General features: G+C 39.8%; 1 protein-coding gene across 4 annotated transcripts in view; it reads left to right on the forward strand.

Moving 5' to 3' along the window:
* The window catches only part of HEATR5B (HEAT repeat containing 5B), a 104,891-nt gene that overhangs the window by 3,296 nt on the left and 75,811 nt on the right, over positions 1–25,784 (forward strand). For 3 of the 4 annotated variants that reach the window (XM_019526912.1, XM_019526914.1, XM_019526915.1), the window contains exons 2-17: positions 1,421–1,546; positions 1,669–1,852; positions 3,418–3,629; positions 6,792–6,900; positions 8,220–8,369; positions 9,859–10,030; positions 12,276–12,433; positions 14,014–14,263; positions 16,518–16,673; positions 18,539–18,789; positions 19,248–19,359; positions 20,616–20,768; positions 21,088–21,187; positions 21,762–21,871; positions 24,316–24,479; positions 25,420–25,595. In XM_019526912.1, the coding sequence (XP_019382457.1) occupies positions 1,727–1,852; positions 3,418–3,629; positions 6,792–6,900; positions 8,220–8,369; positions 9,859–10,030; positions 12,276–12,433; positions 14,014–14,263; positions 16,518–16,673; positions 18,539–18,789; positions 19,248–19,359; positions 20,616–20,768; positions 21,088–21,187; positions 21,762–21,871; positions 24,316–24,479; positions 25,420–25,595 (2,399 nt within the window). In that variant the 5' untranslated portion in view covers positions 1,421–1,546; positions 1,669–1,726. The remainder of the gene's footprint in view (positions 1–1,420; positions 1,547–1,668; positions 1,853–3,417; positions 3,630–6,791; positions 6,901–8,219; positions 8,370–9,858; positions 10,031–12,275; positions 12,434–14,013; positions 14,264–16,517; positions 16,674–18,538; positions 18,790–19,247; positions 19,360–20,615; positions 20,769–21,087; positions 21,188–21,761; positions 21,872–24,315; positions 24,480–25,419; positions 25,596–25,784) is intronic. The other variant, XM_019526913.1, reaches the window with a different exon arrangement.

Genomic DNA, 25,784 nt, shown 5'->3' on the forward strand with positions numbered 1-25,784 from the left:
CCTGCTTAGAAGATCCATGCTCTGCTGGATGCAAGCATGTTGGCTGCTGTTTGCATCACGATTATGTGCACATGCATGGTCTGCAGGCTGCTAGTGAAGCTTTGCCTACCCCAGGTTGCTAGGACCTGGGAAACCTCTGGGAATGTTTCTGCCTCTCTCAGCTTTCATAGAATCATCATAGCATATTAGGGTTGGAGGGGACCTCGGAGGTCATCTAGTCCTCCAATCCCCTGCTCAAAGCAGCACCATCCCCACCTAGATCATCCCAGCCAGGGCTTTGTCAAGCCGGGCCTTAAAAACCTCCAAGGATATAGATTCCACCACCTCGCTAGGTAACCCATTCCAGTGTTTCACCATCCTTCTAGTGAGAGTTTTTCCTAATATCCAGTTTAAACCTCCCTTGCTTTGTCAAGTATGGAATATCTTACCCCATACCAAAGGCAATTCTTGCCTTTGACTTGGGTGGGGGAAATCCTTTTTTCCTTTGCACCCTGGGAATTGCTCACTACTAGTTAGAGGGCTTATGGGAAGAGATTAGAGGATAATCGTTATGACTGCTCATTGCTGTACCTCTTTTTTGCATATTCCTTGGTAGTGCAGTGCCCAATAGATTCTTCAAGGTCTGCCTGGTAACTTAGACACAGTGTGGCTACTGTGCTGTAGACCACTGATTTAATTGCAGAATTAACCTGGACTACCTCAGGATCTCCACAGCAAAGTCCTACACATGAAACTGTGTTCACAGCAGTGCTGTACTTGCCTATGTCCTGGGTTTTGTTTCTGGTGGGATATCATAATAGTTCTTAGCAGTGCTTTGATATGGTTTGTTCTGAATTTATTTGCAGGGTGCACATGCTCTGTCTACTCATGTGGAGCTGCTGTTTGTAGCAGAGATGTGGGGATTTGGGAATACATCTCCCTGGTTTTGAGAGGGGTCTGGCAAATGAATGGAGTTATACTTGGTGAAATGCATGTTTTATAGAATTGTGCCATTCTGGCTCTGTGAAATGCAGTTTCTTGGCTATTTACTTCAGAGAGAGCCCTCAGCCAGAATGTGTAAAGACGAATCCCACCAACCATGCTGGTCCCTAAATTGTGATGGATTGTTCCATACTGTGCTCTTCAGTCTACCCAGTGTCTTGGTGAAGTTAAAGGGATAGCTAAATTCATTCCACAAGCCACAAAGGAGGGGGGAAGGGTCTGTGGATACTGAGACTCCCAATCATGCAGTTAGTCCAATAAAAGATATCACACACAAAAATCTTTTCCTCTCCTGTATTTTCTGGGCCGTCATGGCTACAACATCACTTTGATACTCCTTGTGCTGTCTTTTTGGGAAGATGAGAATAAGGGGGGTTCCTTTATTTGGTCGGTAACTTTCTCTCTGCGTTGCTTTTTTTTTTTTTTTTTTTTTAAACAGGGACTTCAACATCATTCTGGCCAGAAACAAATTCAGATTTCACAGGAATATCTGTATGAATTTCTACTTTTAACATTTAGGGTCCTGATCTCTCAAATACCCATGTTTGTGGCTAATCTTAAACATGTGAGTATGACTTCTTTGAGACTAGTTCAGTGGAAATGTACGTAAGATTATGGTTTGATACCATAATTTTATATGCTGAACACTGCAACTCACTAAAATATTTTTCATCTACTGTTTTACAGTAACCTTTTTGTAGAGGGAATACATGAATCTACAGGAAAAATCAGAATTTAACTAGAGATGGAGCTAGCTCATAGTTTGTTGCTAAATGAAGAGGCTTTGGTTCAGATCACAGAAGCAAAGAGACCAGTCTTCATTTTTGAGTGGCTGCGGTTTTTGGATAAAGTTCTGGTAGCTGCTAACAAGGTAATTTTTTCCCCCTGACTTCAAAACTTTTGTGATAATTTCATTTGCATTAAAGATACTAGATGGACGTCGATACTGTAGCAGTAAGACCAAGGAGTTGTTACTGGACTTTAAGTGGTGACACCGAAATCATGAAAATGCCTGGATAAGAATAGGCTGTTCACTGAAGAGAGAATTTATTGAGCACAGCAATTTGCAGTTCCAAGCGTAATACAAAGAGCAACAGAAAAAATTATGCTTAATCTAAGACATAGCCAACTAAGACACAGCAACAGCACACAACTCAGCCTAAGTCAAGATGCAACAGAAACTTTGCATAAGTCTTAGGTAGTCCAGAGAATAGAGTCTGCAGCTAGGCATTCAGAAGGTTTTTCTGGGGGATCCACAGGCCATCATAGCTGGTGAGGATGGTCCCACAGATTTCATCTTAGCCTTGGCAATTTGCACCCCTCTTACTCCTTGGTTACTTTAATAACAGCACATCTCTCACCCCTCTCATGTCTTCCACGACTTCTGTGTTCTGTCTCAGGATGTTTTCCTGGTTCTGTAGCGTCTCTGGCTTTCACAGGTTTTAACGAAGTGCCCACAGCTCACTCTGAAGTGTAGCCCCCTGCTTGCTTATGTCACATCAGAGTGTTCAATCAGTCTGGCCCCTCCCCTGCTACATCAGGTTTGCACTTAATGTCCGTCATTCAGCATCTGTGACCTAGCTTCCAAATTAGTTAAAAGGCCAGAGACTATTAATTATATCATGCCTTTGCCAACAGAGTCAATCTGAGGAGTGACTTTAAACTCATCGGGGGGGGGGGGGGGGTCAGCAAGAAATAGGGGATACGATGTTTACCAGGGCGCCTGTTGGGGTAACTAGAAATAATGTCCACAAACTGAAAGAGAGCACATTCAGACTGGACATCAGGAAAAAATTCTTTACAGTGAGGGTTGCCAAAATATGGAATACGCTTCCAAGGGAGGTGGTGCTGTCCCCTTCCTTGGAGGTATTTAAAAGGAGATTGGACAGACACCTGGCTGGGGTCATCTGACCTCAGCACTCTTTCCTGCCTGGGGCAGGAGGTTGGACTCGATCTAATATGTCTCTTCCGACCCTAGCATCTATGAAACTATGAAAACAAATCTGTATACTTTAGTTTGAATCTTGGAGTTTTTTAGTTACCTGTGCTTGTTTATTTCCTCATTATGTGTGCTAAGTGTCTATACATTTAAACACATCTGAATTAGAAGGTTTTGCAGTTCTTCAGTAATATGATACATATTTGGGAAAGTAGAGCACTTCCCTTCCATTGGGGAGACTTCTGATGGTGAGGAAAGAAGGTGAAAAAAATGGCAGAGAGGAAGTCTTTGAAGTGTGCAAGATTCTGTAGAAATCTATTCTTGAACTGCTAATAGATAATAGAGAATAGAAATAACTTCTCACTAAGCAACCACATATGTGCTTTTCATATAATAGCTATATTTGCTAGCATTGAGTATAATGTGAATTTTTGTTTAATTGAAATGATGTTGAATTGCATATGAGTGGAAAGATACCACTTTTGTTCCTTTAACAGACAGATGTCAAGGAAAAACAAAAGAAACTTGTAGAACAGCTAACAGGACTTATCAGCAGTTCTCCTGGGCCACCCACACGGAAATTATTGGCTAAAAATCTTGCAGCTCTCTACAGCATTGGAGATACATTTACAGTTTTTCAGACACTTGACAAGTGTAATGACATTATCAAAAGTAAAGATGACACTGCTGCCTACTTACCAACCAAACTGTAAGTAAAATGAATTATGGGTGGTAGTAATGGTTTTTAAGGAAAATAGTCTTTTATAGTACCAGCTCTCCTGTGTGTGCGTCTAATAAATAGATGAGTATATTACAAGAGAGATTCGGGAGAGGACAGAAACTTTGTTGAGTTGTGTGTGTGCGCACGTGTGTGTGTGTATGTTACATATGTGTTGTTACTTTGTGTGAATGACAGAAAGCAAGAGCACGATTGGGAGTGTGCAGAGAAGTCTGTAGACAAAGGTCCACATGGCTCTTTGGAAGTTAAAGGTCTATCTTCCAGCTAAGGGGATATTATGTTGTCAGAATTAATCTTTATATGTGCCATCTAAAGGAAAGCCAACTGCTTGGTAACACAATGGAGAAATGCCTCAACTTGTAATTTATAAAAGTATTTATAGGTAGGGACCTACTTAACTTGTGGTGAGTCCAAGCCATTTTTGCAGCTTTGTCTTGGACAAAGAGCCCATGTTGTGGCAGCCCAGCCCTCAGTGCTGATTGGTGGAGAGGCCTGGGAGGTGAGGGGGAGGGAAAGGGACGAGGGGGCAGCTGCCATATTGACTGCTGGCTGCCCTTTGTCTGGCGCTGTATTGGCAGGGGCAACTGCCATCTTATCTGCTGCCCCCTTTGTGCTGCCCCGTCAGCAGCAACGAGCTGTAAGGCCTGCCCGGGAGGGGCAGACTTAATAAAAACTTACTTTTATTTAGGGGTTTTTTCGTGCATTTCGCCAGCAACCCCAGGTTTCATGGTTTCTGAAATCTGAGAGACCCCAATTTAGGTAGGCCCTATTTATAGGGACAGTCCACTCCCTCAAGTAAATGTTATATGACAACTTGCAGGTTGAATCCTAAAAAATGTTATTTATTTTAAGAGGGAACTTTTACGTAATGTTATGTACTTAAAAGGTGCCTGTCTTCTGCTTGTATTTAACTATTATAGCAATGGTTTTCAAACTTCCTAAATTCATGGAACCCTTTTTTATAATCTCTTCTGCCACGGGACCCCTACACCTAATGTAAAGACTGACACAGAGCCAAGCAACCCAGCCTGGCAGCAGTGGTGCACTATCTCCCTGCCCACTCCACCGTTAACCCAGTCTCTGTGACCTATCACAGAACCCAGGGTTCTGCAGAGCACAGTTTGAAAACCACAGTATTGTGGTATGCAGTATATGTCTCTTGAATAAATAATTGCTAAGTGTGTATGTGGTTTTAGTTCACATTTCAGATACTATTCCAGTCTTGCTATTAGTAACTTAGGGCTTTAAAACAGTTTGCTATGACTTATAACTTCAGTTAGTGTGTTTAAAAAAAATCCAATCTACTTCTATTTGTTTATGCAGTATTTAGTGAACTGGGCCCAACTTCTTACTGGCTCCTATGCATTGCTGTAGCAATATGTTTAACAATGCCCCCCTGTGCAGGCATTATATTTATTGTGCAGTTAACATGTTAATTGTATATGGGCGTTTTACAATTTATTGTGCAAAGAATTTATAGTGGGCTGAAATGGCAAACCAGACACACAGATGTTTCACATCTTGTGGCTGGTTTGTATCCTGCTTTAAATTAGATGCGTGGCATGTATAGTGGTTGCCTACTGCCTGACCTCGTTTGTCAGCTAATCATCGAGATCAGGGGGCAGCCCTGGGTCTTGGTTCAATCAGCTGGTCTGAGTCCCAGATTATTTTGATGGGGTGGGGGTCCAGGACACAGCTGGCCCATTCCTAATGTCTGCAGTTTCCTTTGAGGATTTGGCTGTGGGGAACCCAGCATCAAGGACCTGGTCCCTGTGCTGGGCTCCCTGCACACCTGCAGTTGCACTGTTGGGATCTGCAGTATTTTCCATGTGATTCTAAAAATTGTATCCTACCATGCCAGATGTTTATGGCTGGAGGAATGATTTTTTTGGGGATCAGGCATAAAATTCTTAATGGCTGCTAGGAGCCAGTAGCATCAGAAATACTCTTTGGGTGGAAACTATCTTTGCTTGGATGTTTGAGGAGAGAATTTGGGCATTTTTTTGTGAAGTAAGAATTTGAAATTGTTACTTTCCCACATAATATTGCAACACGACTGTTAGATTACCTAAAGACTGTTTAAGTTTAGTACTTTCTACTTTTAATGCAATGTGTTCTTGTTGAGGAGGTGAATCCTTTGATAAGTTTGTAACAAACAAAGAAACTGCTTGGATAATTATGTTGTCAGTGATGGAAGACACAATTCTGAGCATCCTAAATAGTATCTAGCAAGGATTTTAAATTGAGACACTTAGCTCCTTTGTGACATCAAGTTGCATGTCCACAGCCTTGACATGCAGAGGAGCTAAACCTGTTAAGCTTCTGGACTGACAGTGTGCATCTCTAATTGAAATGTAGGATAACTTAAAATCTTTTAGTTTATTTGAGTATCTGAACATAGGGGAAAATGTGGGTGCAAAAGTTGCATAAAGGTAATGATTTAAGAGTGTCTGTAATCTTAGGTGCATTGTAAAATTTGCTGTACCAAGGGTTGGCAGCCTTTTTGGAGTCACAGGCCAAAATAATTCCGCTCATTCTGAAAGTGAGATGCCATTTGCAAGCTGGCCACTGCTGCCACTTCCTCTGCTACTCATTCCCCCTGGCTGCCAATATACCATGGATTTATTTTTTAGCCATCCTCTGCCAAAATGCTAACTATGTCCCTGCTTCAAGGGCTGGATGAAATTGCTTGGTGGACTGGATCCAACCAGCGGACCATAGATTGCCAGCCCCTGTTGTTGGCAGGGAGTAGGCCTCAAAATATAAACAGTGTAGCTTTGAAGCTATTTTTCCTGGAGAATGTTTTTGCAATCATTAAAGGTTTTCATTCTGCAGGGGCGTGAACACACAAGTGCATATTGAGGCCTAAAGTATAGATTCTGCCTCTGAATTTGCTTAGATGCATCTCTGCGCCTGTAAGCTTAGTGAGAGAAAAACGTTCAGCTAAGTGAAGTGTTCACAGTGAATAATGAATATAGTGGCTAGTGCATAGTAAATAATTTTATAATAATCAACGATCATTAAGAACATAGAGAAATTTATTTTCAAATGTAATTTCTAGGCTGATCCGTATCAAGTAATGTGTTAGACGTTTTGAAAAGGAAGCTGCTAAGCACTATCTTTTCTTTGTAGGGCTGCTGTGGCATGTGTTGGAGCATTTTATGAGAAAATGGGCAGGATGCTGGGCAGTTCTTTTCCAGAAACAGTTAACAATCTTTTAAAGTCTCTGAAAAGTGCAGAGGTAAGTTATAGGAATGTGTTATCTTAGAGCTACAAACCTAGCTTTCTTTAAGGCCCAAACTACTTTCAGTTTAAATGTCTTCATGCTTTTCTTATGTATTGGGCAAGTAGCTACCTGTGCAGCCCATATCAATATAAAGATGAATGTTTATTTGTACTGTATAATTGGCTTAAAATTTTGAATATTTTAATGAGTGGAACAAGCCAACATAATCCTTGTAACAGGTACTGGTCTTTGGGGTGCATGTTCTTGTCTTTTTATCTTAGTCCAGTGCTCAGTCCTTTATGAGTGAGGCGATTATGGGGATTTCTGCTTTCTTCTGTAAAAAAGGTACAGACTGCTTTCCAAGATCATCTGAGCATATGTTAACCAACATATTTTTTGTCACTGTCACGGCAAGGCATTGGCAATGCCCTTGTTTCTTCTGGTCTTTGCCTGAGGCTTGTTGTAGGGCTATAAACTGCTTTATGACTTCTGTTTTTGTAGACTGTTTTATGACTCTGGGTATGAGAGAGGTCAAGAGTGTTTTATCTTGTTGACCTTTTGGATAAATGGTTGCCTGCAAATGTGAGGGAATTAGACTCGATGGCCCAGGAGGTGGCTTCCGTTCTTAGGTTCCCTTGTTTGCGTTTGTGATAGGTTTGATGCTTGGATACAGAGCATACTTTAAAAATTACATGCATCAGTACATATGCTTGACATATGTATCCAGGGTAAGTGGGGATTGGCTGGTGAAAGACTTTGCTGAAGAAGTTTGTGAGCTAAACTAACTAAATAGCTCATATTTTTTCCCCTTTTTTGTGTATGAAGTAAAATGCAAAAAATCACCTGCATTAATGCAGTACTGTTTTCATGGTTAAAACAATAACTTGCACATGTGCACTACATTTAAATCTTGTTTCTTATTGAATGTACAGTGTAATACACTATGTACAATACACACCTAGTATTTGAAACAGGAGAGGCAGCTTTTGCTGCACTAGTTGGAGACCTTGGGGAGTTTCTGTTAGGTTTTTAGCAGGGGAGTGTGTTACTCCATGTTCACCAAAAACTGGATTTTACACAATGATCTGTTTTAACAACTGAGACTGTTTCACACAAGTATAGAGTATGCTATTACAGATGCTGCACACTAAGTTTGAAATTGTTGTTCAGTACCAATATATTTTAAGGGGCTTTAGTAAAAGAAGTTCTTATACTCTGTAGGTATATCTGCAGAAAAAGAACAATGATACAATTGTAATACTGATACTCGGGGACAAAAAATTACTGAGTGCTGCCAATTAAAAACTACTTTTTCTTTGCTTTCTTACTTGCAGTCTCAGGGTCGAAGTGAAATACTAATGAGTTTGCAGAAAGTTTTAAATGGACTTGGCGGTGCAGCAGCTTCTTGCCATCGTGACATTTATAAGAATGCGCGATCTCTGCTGACAGATCGATCTATGGCTGTACGATGTGCAGTAGCTAAGGTGGGTATGCTTTTTACAAGGTTTAGGAATCCTGTTTCCCTTGTACCCCAAAAGCAGTTAAATGAGGAAAGTGACAAAATTTGCTGTTCAGTTGCTTAAGTTTTCACTAATCATTTTATGTTTGGAAGAATGAAAGAGTTTGATGTGGTAAGAAATGTTCATGAGAGAGCTTTTGTATATTTCCATTAAATCTGATATTTGTCTATATAGATGATTGTAATTAGTATGAAATTAGTAATAGTAAACTATTTTTGAAGCAAATTCATGATACAGAGAGGAGCCACCTTTATTTGGAGATGCAGTCTTTGAAAAAATGAAATTACATTTCTAAAGGTGTTTCATAGAAATTTGGAGCTACAGAAGCAGGAATGATCTGTGCAGTACAGTATTTTAGGCCTTGTTCAATTTAGTAGTCATGTCCTAAGTAATGTGGCTTGTATTTCTATGTTCTTACTTTCTAATAGAGTTCAGCATTAGGAAGATTTTTTTTCCCTGATGTTCAGCCTAAATTTTTGTTCCAAGCTGATGTTTATGCTCTTCATATATTTATAGGTTATATTCATGTTACTTTTTATTTGTTGATCAATTATGGCAAGTTGGTATTCATGACTAATTCATTTAATTGTTTCTCATAAACCAGTCTTTCCCGTCTCCTTGTCATTTAAAACTAGATTGGACAAGGTAAAAAGACATGACCTAAACAATACACTCTTATTTACTCATTCTACTCCGTAATATTAACAATAAAAATGAAGCTGTAATTTAACGCATGCCCATTCCAACACGTAAACTTTATTGCAGTTTTAGATTTTAGAGCAATCCTCAAACAACAATCTTTCCCCTGGTCCTACAGTATTTAAGCTGGCTATTATCTATTTAGTGTATGGCATATTCATATTTGACTTGATCCTATGACATAATTATTTTAAAACAACAGTGTACACACACAGGACTCATACAGTCTTAGTCCATATACAGGAAAGAATATGGTGTAGTAGAGAGAGACCCATATTATCAAAAAGTCTTAGTGTGAAGTGTTAAAACCTCAGTGGACTAAGGAGACTGTATACACTGCCCATTTTAAAATAGAGGGTGGGATAAACTTTTTCCACAAAATTGAGGAGGCCTTTGGTGCATTGTGACCAATACAGTCTGTCCAGATACAGTAAGTCAGGAGTGTCAAGCTCACCTGGCCCCTTGCGTCAGATCCAGACAGGGACAATTGATGGCAGGAGCAGTGGGGCTGTTGCTTGTACCCTACTACCAACATGTGACCCTAATGGGGCTTGCTGTTCTACATTTTGTCAGCATGCCCTGCCTCCAAATTGCACATCTCTGCAGTCTGGATCTGGCCCGTGAGAATTTTGTTTGAAACCCTTGTATTCTACAAAAATATTTACTAGATAAGTGTAACCTGTGTGATTATATTAGTTATCAGAATTGGAGAAAAAGGGTGTAGTAGTATTCAATAGTTCTTATTTTTCCTCAGTGCCTGCTGGAACTACAGAATGAAGCTGTATTTATGTGGACAGCTGAACTAGAAAATGTGGCAACACTCTGCTTTAAGGCCTTGGAAAACTCAAATTATGGTGTGCGTGTTGCAGTGTCAAAGCTTTTAGGCACTGTCATGGCTACAGCATTGATACCAAAGCAAGCAACAGGTATACCGGCCTTAAAAAATCGTATTGCATGAGATGTCATTTTAGGGAAGATGAGTTATGTTTTTGTTTTACATTGTAGACTTCAGTTCTAATTAGTGTACAGTAAACTAAAATGAGTTATAAAATGAGTTAAGTCTGTGCATATCCAGTTGTATTCACATAAAGAGGTAGAAGAAATAACTCACTTGAAGCATTTTGCTAGCATAAAACACAAAACTTCTAAAAGTAAAGGCACGCCAACCAGGACCTCAAATGTAATCCATCCAGACCCGTAATATACAAGTCACTTCACCTGCATTCTGCCAGTGACCAAACCACCCTCTCCTACTCAGCATTTTAGGCAGGGACAGTTGTATTTGTTGAATGCACAGCCACTTCTCTGTCCTTTATTCAGTGAAGCAATTCTGGGGTACTTATTCAGATGGACTTTGTGATGTCCCAAGATAAAGTACTTATCCTGTGAACCTTTTTACGATTTATCTTAGGACAATGGACCTGGTTATTTGAACGATTGTATTTTGTCCCAGGGTAAAATGGTTTATCCTAGGATAAATGCAACATCTGTTTGTAGCCTTAGTTAGCAGGGAAAACTCTTTTTTCTTTGATATACTTGTCTTTTTTTCCTCTGTATACTCCCAGCATTTAATAGTTTTGTGAGTTGGTCTGGTGACACTAAGGAGGATTTAAAGAAAAATGGAAATAGATTGGGCATGCTCTGAGGAAACCCAGACACTAGGGTTAAGAGAGAAACTCTAGAGCTGAACTTTCAGAGAGCATGGAAGAGAGACAAACCAAAGAAGTCCTCAAGAAAGAAATACATCATTAACCATAGGAGATTAGTCAGACTCAGAATGAAGTCAAACAGTTAGCCCAGGCACAGAGAGGAGCCATGTTATCATTGTAGAAGCCCAAGGCTCATAGAGTGAGGAGGATTAGGCATATTTTCCATGGACAGCATCAAAAAAATGGTTTATATTAGACTGGTGGATGGTAATGATTAACTAGCGGTGACCTGAACCAACCCAGCTTAGGTCTGAGGTGGGCCAGTGCTTCCCACTTATTATTTAAGCATTTTTGGTAGAAACATCTTAGTTCATCTGAACTGATATCTTTTCTGTGATTAGCACAGGTGCAATGTGCCTATTTGGTCATTAGGTCTAAAAAATCCAGGTCTCGTACATAAATAAGTTGTTATGTATGAATATGAAGAAGGGGTGGGAAGGAACAAGAACTGCTTGTAATCTGGAACTTCATCAGATAAAAATGACTGGAGCAGAGGGACCTGGGCATAGTAGTTGAATCACAGGATGACTGGTTGCCAATATGATACAACTGTGAGAAAGATATAAGATTTGACATTTGCATGGATCAATCAAGAAATTTCTAGTAGAGGTTAGGACAGTATGTAATTGTTCAAGGCACTTACAACGCTCCATGGGAGCATTATGTACAGTTCTGGTCACCCTTCATTGGCGACATATAGGGGATAGGCCGTGCATCCCCTGGAAGTGCTGGTGAAAGTGGACTTCTGGTTTTGCCTGGGGGAGTGCCGCCGCCCCCCCATCAGTGATCCGGTGCTCCCTCGGACTCGGGAGGCACCAGTTGCACATGTCACCCTTGTTTAAGAAAATATTTTAAACTGGGGGGAAGCCTACTAGAATGATAAGAAGAATGGAGAGCATGCTGTAAAAGAGACTAAAAAGGCTGGATATATTTAGTGTAGTGAAGCAGACCAAGAAGGGACATGATTGATCTCTGTATATACCTGGATAGCAAGTACTGAGTGGGAAGGAAAGAACTAGTAAAGTAATGGACAGTATTGATACAAGAACAGATGGATATGAACAGGGCATGAATAGGCTGGAAATTAGAAGATGATTTTGGCTAAAATTCAGCATCTTCCATGTTTCGGGGATGTATGTGGTAGCTGTGTTGATCCGAGACAAAAAGAAATGCAAAAATCTCGAACTCTTGGTTCCAAAATGATACCTTTTATTAGACCAACTGAGAAATTGCAAAAAAATATTTTTTTTGCAAGCTTTCGGGCTCATGCATTCTTCATCATGCTCAGGGAAAGTTCAAGATGGTAAAAAGTCCCCATATATAGGAAATAAACTTCATTTTCGCGGACGCGGAAGCTGGAAAACTGCAAGAGTGGTGTGAATAGTTAATGGACTCTCCAAATCATTGCTGATGAGGTCTTGTTATATCTCTGATTGAAATACTGCCTTTTTCCTTCCACAAGTGATGCGTCAGAATGTGAAGAGGGCTACACTTGAGGAAGTCTTAGAACTCATGGCCACAGGGTTTTTGCGAGGAGGGTCTGGATTCTTAAAGAGTGGTGGAGAGATGTTAAAAGTAGGAGGGTCTGTCAATCGAGAAGTACGAGTTGGTGTCACACAGGTTTGTAATAATTTTTTTAGAAATTCTCTTTTTCTCTTTCTTCATTTCAAAATAGAGGAACAGTATTACACTCAGTATTACACTGTAGCTACAGGTCTGTGTTTAAAAAAACAAACAAAAAAACCCTCAGATTTGTGATTCTCTTGTTTGTCCCAAAACATTATAAGTGCATAACCATGCCATATACTGTGTCAATTAGTGGTTTCTGTAAATTAGCTTCACACTGGTTCATTATCTAGTGATTTGGGTAGATTAGGTGAATTTGTCTGCATAAATATTCTTTTACATTTTTTTGCTTAACTTGCAGTAGTGGTTGAATTTTGTAATTATTATTTTTAAATTGCAATATATGACAACCACAGGTTGAGATTTTTGGCTCTTGTAAGTAAATACAAGAAAAGTTCCTTAAATAACAGAGTACTTCAGGTGCTGTCTGCACCTTAAAACTATTTAGGAAGTGATATAGTTCAGAATGCAGCTCCTAGTTGAAATTGTGTTTCCTTTAGGGAGAACATCACACCTATCCCCAATCTGTGCTGGCTACCTGCTGGTGTTCTAGATAAAGTGTGTACCCTGATTTCATCTCTTCTCATAAGGTGCCACTGTATTGGGATCTGCTGGGGTGCAGGAGGTCACAGTTACCTAGTTTAAAACTGGAGAGGGTAGGAATAGTGTGCTCCATTTTTCCCCATGCAACTTGTTATACACACCTTGTACTTTTACATATGCCATAATTATTTTTAAGACTATAAATATAGAACACATTAATCATAATTTAGAATTATGGTTTATATGTAATGGACAAAATGTATATCACTGTTATAGTAGGCTTCTACCTAACTGGTATGATGCGGAATTACAGTTTTAAATAAATAACCATTTATTAATTTAATTTATATGCTACCCTTGCTGGAAAGTATTCCCTCTCCCTGCCCAACCCAACCTTGCTTTTCATTCCCCATTCACAACCATAACAGAAGACAGCATTTTTTCTCTCTCCCATGTTCCCTTCCATTCCTACCCACGTTTCTCGAGTCTCATACATAGGAGAGACCTCCCTTCCTGTTCCCAGCCCATACCTCCCTGTCTACGTGACATTTGTAGTGATTGATGAGAGCATTTGTTTTACAAAATATTGTTCAGTGAATTTGGGGTATTTTTTTTTATTGGATCAGTTTATAGCAATTTCAGGCATTTAATTAAATCCCCAGTTCAGATTTTCTTTAAAAAACTAGATCAAGTTACCCACAACATATCTTGCATATACTTGCCATATATGAAATGAAAACATTAGAAGAAAACAGTTAATGTGTATTTTTATTTGCATTTTCCTGAAATGCTTCTGAGGTTATGTGTATTGCACAATGTAGCATATCGTGGGCACAATGAGTTAGCTTGGTTACTGGGAGGAGTCTCACTATGGTCTATGGAGCTAATTTAACTTAGCTTTTTCTGCTCTGCTCATTCACAACCAGTAGAAAATGTTTTTCAGTACAGATGTACCATTAATTTTTTTCTTTGAATACTAAGTATATCCTCTTGTTTCCATATTCACTGTGTATATGTATCTGTATCTACAGGCCTATGTTGTCTTTGTTACAACGCTAGGAGGTCAGTGGTTGGAGCGCAACTTTGCTACATTCCTGTCTCATGTTCTGGATTTAGTTTCCCATCCCCGTGCAACACAGACTCATGTGGAGGCGGTGTACTCTCGAAGATGTGTTTCCTTTATCCTGAGAGCAACTGTTGGCAGTTTATTAGGGGAGAAAGCACAGATAGCAGCTGCCAAGGATATCTGTCAAGCCATTGGTAAACAAATGAAGGCAGTAGGTAAGAACCATTTTTGTCTTTACCTAATGATGTACTCAACTTGTTTCTTATGAATGGCCCGCTAGTTTTGTCCAGGTTTGTCATTGTCTTCAAAGTCAGTAGAGGTGCACCGACCTATGCATTGGTCCAATATCAGATCAGTACCAATATGAAGAAAAGTGGCTGTATTGGAAATCGGCTTGATGGGGCTGATAATTTGACCGATAAATGCCCATGTTGCGTGCAGCTGCAGCACAGCACTCAGTCACTGAGGAGCAGAGCTGACAGCATGGAGAGCTGCTTCCAGCTGGTAAGTTTGGTGTGGTGGAAGGGGAGGGAAGGGGTGTGGGGGGCAGATCAACGCCCCCCATGGTGAGGGAGGGAGCAGGGGCAGGTGCTGCTGATGCAGGGCGGGTCAGGCATGGGGCAGAGCCGCAGCTCGTGAAGGGGGGTGGCTCCAGCCACTGCTTGTACCCCAGGAGGGCAGGGGAGGTGGGGCATGTGCCCCCAGATCTGCATGTGGCAGGGCAGGCGGACTGCAGCCTTGGGCTGGAGCTGGAGCTGCGTGGGGCTTTTCTCACCAGGGGCTAGGCTCAGAGTGGGCGCTGGTGGCACTGGGAGGGGGATGCAGCCACCTCAGATTTTGCCACAGTTCCACTCTCGGTGCCACCACCGCCAGCTGCCTGGCGCAGCCTTAGCTCTTCTTGGCATGTGGGTGGAAGCGGGGCATTGAGCCAGGGCTGCGCCAGGCAGCCAGCCACAGTGGCACTTGGAGCGGAGCTGCAGCAAAATTTGGGGTGGCTGCAGCCCCCTCCCAGTGCTGCTGGCATTCGCTCTGAGCACAGCCTCCAGCAAGAAGAGCTTCGCAAAGCTCTGGCTTGAGCCTGCCTGCCCTGCCCAGTGCAGATCTGGCACATCCCCCCCCACACCCCTCCGGGGTGCAGTCAGCAGCGGGAGCCACCCCTCCCCCCACGAACTGCAGCTCCATCCAGTGCCAGTTCCAAATTGGCTGGGCAGCGCCTGCCCCTTCCTCTGCCCCCTCCCTCACCGTGGGGGGCATTGATCTGCTCCTCCCACACTCCTTCCCTCCCCACTCCCCTTCCACTACACCAGACTTACAAGCTGGAGGCAGCTATATTGGAAATTAGTTTGGTATCCGCCAGCATGCTTCCTTAAATATCAGGTATTGGTACTGGCCCCCAAAATCTCTATCAGTGCACCCCTACATGTCAGTGTTTTTCTCTATTTATTACTGTATTACTGAATTATTATTGTAGTTATGCTCCAAAATGGCTAAGGTAACTTTTTCAGACAAGGCTGAGTTAAGTCTTCCAGGTAGCTTAGTTCTACTCTGAAGACTAATTTTTTTAAGTAGCAGAGATTTCTGCATGTCATTGCAATGATTTCCATAGCAAATTTGCTTAGTCAAAGTCAGCAGAAAATCCTAGTATCCCGAATTTTGTCTGTTTTAAAAATTGTTTTACTAGTCACCCACCGTGCGAGAATGAAATAAAAACTTCAAATTGGTACCTTCTTATTAGGAATCAGTCCTTGCTATTTTGTGGAATGGTGGAGATTTAAATTGTGACTAAAAAATCACTCCTGATCAAACTTATTTTATTGTCTTCTAAGACTTTAATAGACACCAAAATCTTTTCTGTGTTATCACAGACCATAGGTGTTCCTGCTGAGACAGTGGGGAAGAATCAAAGTATAGATGTCATGGAAATATACATAGCAGAATCCATCAAATTACATTTGTCTCATACTGTTATTTTAGTGTTAATGTAATTTGCATTTTCTTGTAAGCTTGGTCACACATTCTTTGCCCACATGCGTGTGCATGTAGATTCTTAATACAGAATCCCAAACTCCTAATATAGTTTTATTCCTACATATTTTGCATATGTGCGTATACATATAGATGTTCTGCATGTCTATTTTTTCATAGTCATGTTTGACATTTTATAACTCTCCATTTCTCAGTCAAATGGCTTTTTTAATTATAATGACACCCCCTATAATTTCTGAGAATGTACTGTAAATTGATGCTTTGCTGGGCAATTTACTTTGGCTTTGCTGATAACTGTAAAGATGTTACTTTTTTCTGAATTAACTTGCTTTGCCAAGCCTTACGAGGTAGAAAACTATCTGCATTTTTAATGTAACTGCAAACCTTAATTTTTCCTTTCTCTCTAATATAGTGATTTTTATGTGCATCCATTCAAGTGTGAAATAAGAGTTTAGTAGGATATTTTGATTTTCTTGTTTCCAGAAGCAGTAGTGAATGATGCTAACAGTGAAAATAAATCGGGAGCTGCTGATGTAGCTGCAAGCCAACATGTGATGGTGTGTGCCCTCCAAGAGCTGGGTAGCTTAGTTCAGAGTTTGAATGCCACTGCATCTCCTCTTATTCAAGAACCCTCCATAGGTATGAAAGTGAAGTTGAATGGTACTATGTAGCATTTCATAAGATATATTGACCAGTTAACATGAAATCAGTATAGCTAAAACCAGTCTATATGAAGTTTATAAAATTATTTAAAGCATTTTGCTTCAAATTACAACTTCAAACATTGGAGTGAGTTTGCTCTTTCTGTTTCCTAGTGCTTGTCATAGATGGAGTTACTTGTACCTCCTGTAATTAAAGTTGTTCAGTACTTCCCATTATAAAGACCCTAAATTTTCGGTGTTGGATTTCTGTTTCAGGCTAAGCGTTTGGAGAATTTCAGCAGAACTGTTTCAGCATTTCTGTCATAATATCAAGGAAAAATATGTTGTTTGGTCTTACAGCATTTTAGTTCGAAAAAATCTGTCATCTCCAAATGTCGGTCTTGAAATTTTAGAAGTGATTGCTTTTGTGCTCTGCATACATCTTTTTGCTGCCTGCTCCCCCACCCCCAAAAGAAGAAAAAGAAAAAAACCCACATTTGCCAAAGTTATAAACTTTAAACATCTCAGTTCTCACACCTTTAGTAGGATTTGAATTTGGTAACAAACATCTCTGAAAAGTATCATCACGTATGACTTTCTACATTCTCTGGGGTTGAGGCAGACTTTTCTTACAGTTGCTTCCCATGACTACAAGTGGGGCACTGAACCTTAGGACAAGGTGACTCTTCTCTCTGTCCTCGGGGTTGCTGGTGCCCATGCAGTAAGGTGGGGGAAGCAGCCTTCTCTAAGTGTAGATGGGACAAGAGCTAGGGCAGAGGGAATAGATTGGGGAAGTGAGCACATCTAGGGTGACCCTTCCTTTGAAGGATGGGATGGGTGACAAAATGCCTGAGTAGATGCAGGGTGGAGACTGAGTTTGGGTTGAGGAGTAGTATACAGAGTGGGCCAAGGAATGGCGCAGAGGTGTGGATACTGGGAATTGTTAGGTTGGAACATCATAGGGTGCAGAGAAAATGGGGAAACAATCACTACAGTTGTAAGTGGAGTAAGAGACGGGACTGTAACAAGGACAGTCTGGAAGGAGTCTGCATAGCATGCACTTCCATCCAGAACCTGGAATGAAACCTATTGCTTCCAACCACTGATCTTTTGTTAGCAAATATCTGTGAAACACTGGCAACATGGATCTTATCCCCTGTGCAACATACAGAATTACAGCCTGTTACCACTATCAGTTAGTTCATTAGTTCAAGTGTCAGAGGTCTTCCCTGTGTACCTGACAGTTCCAACCCTTCTGGTATACTATGTTGGGGTCAGTATGATGCCATTGATAGAAATTCTGTTGATTTGGTTTGTTTTCTTTAAAAACATAGGCAGGGCCGGATTATGACATGCTGGGGCCCTAAGCTAGGGGTTCCCAACCTTTTTATTTTGCGGCCCAGCAAACTGCAGACCACCACACAGAGCCCCATGGCTGGAGTTTCTGGCCGGAACACAAGTAAAGATACTTCCACACCCTGGGTGGGGGGTAGGCCCAAACCTCAACTGCAGCTGCTGTGGGCCCTGTGGTAGGAGTCGCGGCCTCTCTGGGGCTGCAGTTTGCTGGTCCACGGTCACTTCTGGTCTGGCAGCTAACCCTTCGCAGCCCAGGGCTTAATTTAGAGACCCCTCATAATGTGAAGCTTACTTAGTGAAGCTTACTTAGTTTATGCCTAAATCTGGCACTGAATATTGGAATTTACATACAAAAAACATACTAAAAGACATGGGTTGTAAAGTCAAGCACTTCAGTGTTAGGAAATGTGAGGATTAAATTTGCTTTTGTAACCTTATTTTGGACCCCTGTACATAGTAATAAGGAAGATGTTTTTAATTGCATGGTTACAGACTATTTTTTCACAGGGTTGCTGGAGACCGTAACCTCAGTTCTCCTTCATCCAAGCATGGCTGCTCGACTTGCTGCTGCATGGTGCTTGCGCTGTGTAGCTGTAGCGTTGCCTTTCCAATTGACTCCATTTCTGGACAGATGTGCGGAACGGCTCAACAATTTGAAGACCTCTCCTGAAGCTGTTAGTGGCTATAGTTTTGCAATGGCTGCTTTACTCGGTGGAGTACATCAATGTCCTTTAGGTATTCCTCATGCAAAAGGAAAGGTGAGATAAAGGTGCAATTTTAGTCTGTGTAGCTACTGTATATAACAGTAGCTAAAGATATTTGTATCCAGAAATACGTAATTCTACAAGTTGTGCAACACTGACCATTAAAATTGTATTGATATAACCCATACCTGCTAAACAGTTAAAAAACCCATGAACTTCTGTATTTCAGACAAGGTATTTACCGGGTTTGTTTTCATTTTTTCTAGTTTAATGGAAGTGTGTTTTGGGATGTCAGTCAGAAATGTGTTGATTGCGCAGAGAGGTTGTCCGTGTCATCACTGCTAACACTCTGTTATTTGTACAAGAAACATGTGATCTGTTCTTAACACAAATTATCTGGTTTGAAGGCATCTTTACATTATATTATAGCTCAAGTAACAGCTATTTTCTGATAGTTTCTTTAAGTGATTTAACTTGCATTGTAAATCCATTATTGTATATAATCGTTGCAGATGGTAGTAAGTATTGCTGAGGATCTATTACGAACTGCTGCTCAGAACAGCAGATTGTCCTTACAGCGCACTCAAGCTGGGTGGCTTTTACTTGGAGCACTTATGACTTTAGGTTTGTACTAGTAGTTTTTTTTTTAATATTGTTTTAATGTGCCTGGCATTTTGGATTTATCTGCTTCAGTAAATGTTTGCTGTGCAGTGGTAATCCAGTACCAGTCTAATGCTAGGGGACAGGAGGCGTATTAGTACTTCAGTGTAAAACAGCAAGATAGTAAGAATTACCATATCAGGTCACACTGCTGCTATCTTCTGCTGAGTTCTTCCTCTAGCAACTGCATATAACTGATATGTGGAGAAAGGAGAACCTCCCCACACCAGTAATGTGCCTTACCTAAATAAGTAATGCTATAGTAGGGAAAGGGACTTCTTTTCTGCTCCTGTCAGTACCAGATGTCATTATCCATTTCAGTATCTCACATCTTGAGCTCAAATGCAAATGTTAAAGGTCCGAACATTGTGTAGTAGTAGTTTTTGAAATCCAACCCATTATTTGGCTCTGATGTTCTGTGACTCTGGGTTCTGTAAATAAATTATATAGTGAGAAGATTTAAGTATTCTCTTCTTAAATGTCCATGTTCTTGGAGAATTTTTAATTTTAGGAGACATGATAAAAAGGACTTTGGTGCTTTCAGTGCACTGTAATAGTTTGATCTCAGTCAAGTTCCACCTGAATTTCTTTCTTTTTTATTTAAATAATCCTACCTGTAACATTTTATTACAAGAATGCCTAACGATATATTTAACTGCTTTCATTATCCTTTTCTGAACTTTTAAATGTAAAAAAATAGCTTGCAGGAGTGTTTTTTATAGTTTACAGAACTTGTTGGAAGAACTGACCACTCAGTTATTTAGTTAATAACTACCAGTTATTTTTTCTAATAGTAATACAATGAGATTAAGGTTGTTTAAAGAACTTGTCTTACTCAGAATATTAAGAATACAATGAAGTAAAGACCAAAACAAGATTGGTAGCTGTTAGTCATACATTAATTGATGAAGATCTAGACTTGTAGAGGGACATTGGCTCCTTAAATTTGACTTCAAATTATAAAACAAAACGTTACTGAACTCAAAGTCAATAGATGTGTCTGTAATTTAAAAAATAAACATACCATTGCAATTTATTTGAAGCACTTTTAACTGGGAAATGAAAATTACTAATTCCCCCCCCTCCCCCTGTTAATCTGCTAAGGTAAAATGGTTTCAGTTTTTTGTTCTTAAAATGTTCAGATTTGTTCTTATAAATTCCCAGTATATTTCTATTTAAAAATAGGTACTGCAGTTTCAGATTAATATTTTCTTGGTTAGGTCCTTCTGTTGTTCGGTACCATCTACCAAAGATGCTGCTGTTATGGAGAAATGTGTTTCCTCGTTCCTTGAAGGAGCTGGAAGCAGAGAAGGCACGAGGAGATTCTTTTACATGGCAAGTAACGTTGGAAGGTCGTGCTGGAGCTCTGTGTGGTAAGGCTTACAAAGAAGTGGTCAAAGTTCCTGTGTTGTTTTTTTAAATGCTTGTTAATTTCAAAATTGCAAATAACAAAGAATTTGTAACTTCACATCTTTTTTTTCAAAATAGATTTGAAAAAGAAAACAGTTTTGAATTTTTAATTACTTTTAATAATTTTATTATTACTTACCTCATTTATAGGGTTAATACAAATAGATTTGTTATTCATTGCTTATTGGCTAACCTATTAATATCCCTATTTTGGTTAATTGGTGACATTTTTTATTTCCATTTCTGTTTCAATTAAGCATTGAAATAATTTTCCATTATTAGCTATGAGAAGTTTTGTTGCCCACTGTCCTGAACTGCTTACTGAAGACGTAATCAGAAAATTGATGACACCTATAGAATGTGCCATGACAATGATGTCACAGTAAGTAGACACTTAAAAATTTTCACATCTCTGCTTAATTTAACTGGACATTTAAAATAGATTTAAACTTATCCTTATTGTTGCTATAAACTGATAGTTTAAGTTATCAAAATTCAGCACATTTCATAAGTTAAAATATTAGCAGTTTTTCTGCTCTTCCCACTCAAAAAGGATATTTAAGAATAAAATTAACCTATTTTTATTACTGATCAGTTCTGTGTCGTCAAATTTAATGAAAATATTTATTTAGGTCTTAACTATTTTGTAAAAGTTTATTATTAAAGAACCTAAATTTTGGACCATTTGAACATTTATAGTAATAGTGACTTACTATTACTTTTGGATTTTATATGAGGGTATATAATACTAGTTTCATCATTAATAAAGTTCCCCTAAGTATTGTTACATCTGAAAATAAATTAATAATTTAAATGTGTTGCTCTGAATAGTTTCCTGAACTATTTACTATTATATCAGCTATGAAATGCACATGGCAAAGACATTTTGTAAATGCTGTATGTTTCTATACTTAAACTCTTTTTATTGTTTATTTTTTATTTTTTTTACACTGTAGTATTCCATCAGTTATTAAAGCCCATGGAGCTCATCTTAAAGCTAGTGCAGCTATGGTCCGATTAAGACTTTATGACATTTTGGCTTTGTTACCTCCAAAAACTTATGAAGGTAAATAACGATATATATGGTCATTTCCTTTAAAACATGTACTAGGTGTTTCTTTTAATGGAATCTTGGGGAGTGGTTGTTGAGGCTCAGATATCAAAGTTCTGTCGTTTCAGTATGAATACAGGAATAAGAAGATTCCATGTTGCTATTTCAAAATAAAAGATAGTACCTATAAGAGAGAGAGAACTTCTAACATTCAAATACTATGTTCCTTGCTCTTAAATATAATGTGGTTATTTAGATTGGGGATGTCAAATATATGGCATGCTAGGGTACTGGTGTGCCAGGAAATTTGAGGGCATGGGTAGTGCTGGGAAGAGGCATATTGCATAATCCATGGTTCCATTGCCCTATTAGACATGTTCCTTGGTGGCAGGGGGTATTGATGTATCCCTGCTCAACCTGCTGGGCTTCTTGTTCTGTTTTCTCTCCTGTGGTAAGGGACCTCTTAGCCACTGGCTGATGTTTGCCTCTCTGCTTATGCTGAAAGCAGTCATTTGGCCCATGGCTGTTGCCCCACTGCTACCACTTCTGATCCTGTTGCAGCCTCCACTTCTGCTGCAGATCTAGCTGCAAGGAGCCCTATGTTCAGGGTCTGGTCCAAGGCATGGACTGACTTTGACATTCCTGGTTTAGATTAATAGTTTGTGTATTCCATATTACATACTTTATGAGCTATGTATTGTAATGTGCAAGCATGTTTCAGAAAGTAATGACGGTTTCAAAATGTAACTGTTTTGTGTGCAGTTAAGTGGAAAACTACACAGCAGTGGGCAGTGCTGATGGTGGTGGTGTCAAACTTATTGTTTAAAACTGTAAAGGAGTGATGTGGTCTAGTAAATAACTGCGCGCACACAAAGGTTTTATTTTGAAATGGCTGTTACTTTCTGAAACGCCCTAATAAATTAATACATTTTATTATATAATAAATTGCATTACATAAGTACATTTATTTATTTTTGCGATTTGTATGCCTTGGCTTGGCTATGGTTGCTACATGTGATCCAGTTCCTGTTTTTATGGCATTAAAGAATTTTAACTGTTATTTTACATATTATTTAACACGCAAAATAAAGTGGTACAAAGAGGGAACATATTAGAACAGTTGTGCTCAACCTTTTTGACCGGCAGGCAGGCTGAGCAGTGCCCAATCCCTCCCTTGGCTGGCTCTGGTGGGGCCACATCTGGCTGCAGAGATGGGGGAAGGGGACAGCTTGGGCCCGATCCAGCTACCATGGTGGCATGGGGCTTGGGCTGGCTTTATGCTGGCCCCACAGTAGAGAAGGGCTGTGACCTGGCCCTGAAGCAGGCCTGCTGGGGAAGGGGGAATAGTCTGACCCTGCGGGAGGAAGCAGGTGTAGCCTGGCCCCAGCCCTATTGCTCAGAGGGAAGGGGGTGTGGCCTGGTTGTGATCTGGCCATGCCAGGGAGAATCATGGCTCAGCTCAGATCTGCCCTGTGGGACTTGGGATTTTGGCAGCAGGAAGGGGTGGCAGTACTGCCACTGCTTCCTCGCTACCTAATTTCCCAATCCATGGGTAGCCTGAAGAGCTGGATTCCTCGGCCCTGTGGGCAGCTGCCTTTGGCCCGTGGGTTGGAGGCTGAGAATCCCTTTACTAGAAGGTATGTATGGAAAGTGTAGAGTTAAGACTGAGTATTCTTCCTTAACTCTACATTTCTTGACTTAAGTTTGTGGCTTCTAAGTCTCTTTAATATGTAATGTAAGAATAGATGTAATTGAGGAAAATATATATTTTGGGTGTTCAGAAATTTAACAAGTTGTATGCAAAATAATCATGAAAAAATTGCAGTTTGGACAACCTACTCATTTACCTATTTGCAGAGCACATTTTCGTGGAGAATTTTAATTATGGATCACTTACTGTATTGGTATCTAAACTGTTAGAAAATAAAAAAAGTCCTGGAGCAAATATACAGAAAACGTAACGTTTATAATACATTTTTCAAATGCTTTATCTGTTCTGGTCCAGAAGCAGTTATTTTATTTTGTGTGCTAGTATCTAGATTGGACAAAGAGCAATAATACATATATTTTTTCCGCTGTGGCTTGTGTGTGCTATTTTATAATATTTACAAAAATAGACTCTGATGTGCAATTCCTCACAGTAATACCTAAGTACTTTAAATTAACTTAGCAGCACCATGTGTGAAGTGGTGTTCCCAAAATTGGGACTGTAGTCTTGAAGGAATTGCCATGATCTCTAGGTTTTAAGTGACTGGTTCTGGACATTGTGAGTTCTTAGGTTCTGTTTGCAGTTCTGTTCCTGATGTTGGGCTAGTCAGGTTTACTTCTCTGTGTCTCAGTTTTCCATCTGTTAAATCAGGGTATTGCTGATTGCCTGAATTTATAGCATAAATCCAATGATGAAAGCTGCTATATGAGAGGCAAAATGATCAACTCTAATGTACAGTTCTTTTTTCTAGGATCATTTAATGCACTTCTTCGGGAGCTGGTGGCAGAGTTTACTTTAACAGACAACTCTGCTAATACAACTACATCACTTCTCAGATCTCTCTGCCATTATGATGACAGTGTTCTTTTGGGCTCTTGGCTGCAGGAAACGGATCATAAGTCAATTGAAGACCAGGTGATAAAAATAAAAAAAATAAAATTAAACTTTACATTGGCTCTATTTAACAAAATCCAGATCTCTTAAAAACTACTTCTAATATGGATTAGAAGGGCTAGTGTAATGCTCCTGATTTCTGAGCCTGTTTTATAAGTTTATATAGGTTTAAAGCCTACTGAGTTCAATTTGAATTTGTGATAGAACTAGATACAAAAAAGGTTAGTAAAGAATATTATGTAGTTCACCCAATTGTGGCTAGTCAACTATCCTTTTTTAAAGTTTAATTAGATCTGGCAATAGTCCCATCAGTTTTTTTCAGACAAGGTATCACAAATTCTACTTTTCTGCATATTATTTTGGAACTGTTGTCGCATCTTCATTGCAAATAATGGAATGCTAATGTAGGATATTTTTTAAGACAGCAATATGAAATATCATTCCAGGTTATTGTTTGATGGTATATTCATACTAGTGGATGAGTTTATAGAAATTTTTGTATATCAAGGAGGACCATCTCAAAAGCTTTAATGTCCACTTTGTGAATCATTCCTGTCTACACTGGTAATTAGTGTTGCCTTTCCACCTCCCACTGAAGTTGAGAGAGAATTAAGATTTTTTTTTCCTCCTGAAATATCACTTTGCAACTTTTATAGCTGTAATTGCACCTAGACCCAAATTTGATCAGCCTGTCTCTAATTCACTTGTCTTAACATTCACAACAGTGATTGAAATTACATTTGCACCAAACTATTAACTGTTTTGAACCTTCAGGGATTTATCTGGTACTGTAGACAAATATGTGGATAAGTGGGACACAGTAGTTGGAGAGCTCCTGTTGATATGTTTTCTAGTTATAAGTTGCTGTATGTCCTGTTTTGCTTACCTCCTGGTTTTAGTTCAGAAGATGTATGTATGAAGATGTATTTGGAAAGTATTTATATCTTGTGGCATTTTGCAGCTTCAGCCAAACAGTGCCTCTGGAAGTGGTGCTTTGGAACACGATCCATCTTCTATTTATTTGCGCATCCCTGCTGGTGAAGCAGTGCCTGGTCCCCTTCCCCTGGGAGTATCAGTCATAGATGCCTCTGTGGCGCTGTTTGGTGTGGTTTTTCCTCATGTTTCTTACAAGCACAGGTCAGTCTAAATTTTGCAATTCCAGGAGACACTGGACATTTTCTTCTTTTAAGACAAGGGTTTTCAACCTTTTTTATCAAGTATACCTCTTCTGTCTCAAAGTTTTATCTCCTGTACCCCTTTAGGTATTTTTTCTTGTTTTTAAGGTGGGAGGGGAGAAGAGGGGGTGTGTAGATCAAGGCCCTGTCA

This window comes from Gavialis gangeticus, unplaced genomic scaffold (genome assembly GCF_001723915.1).
Source record: "Gavialis gangeticus isolate Ggan-Ray unplaced genomic scaffold, GavGan_comp1, whole genome shotgun sequence".
Lineage (NCBI taxonomy): Eukaryota > Metazoa > Chordata > Crocodylia > Gavialidae > Gavialis > Gavialis gangeticus.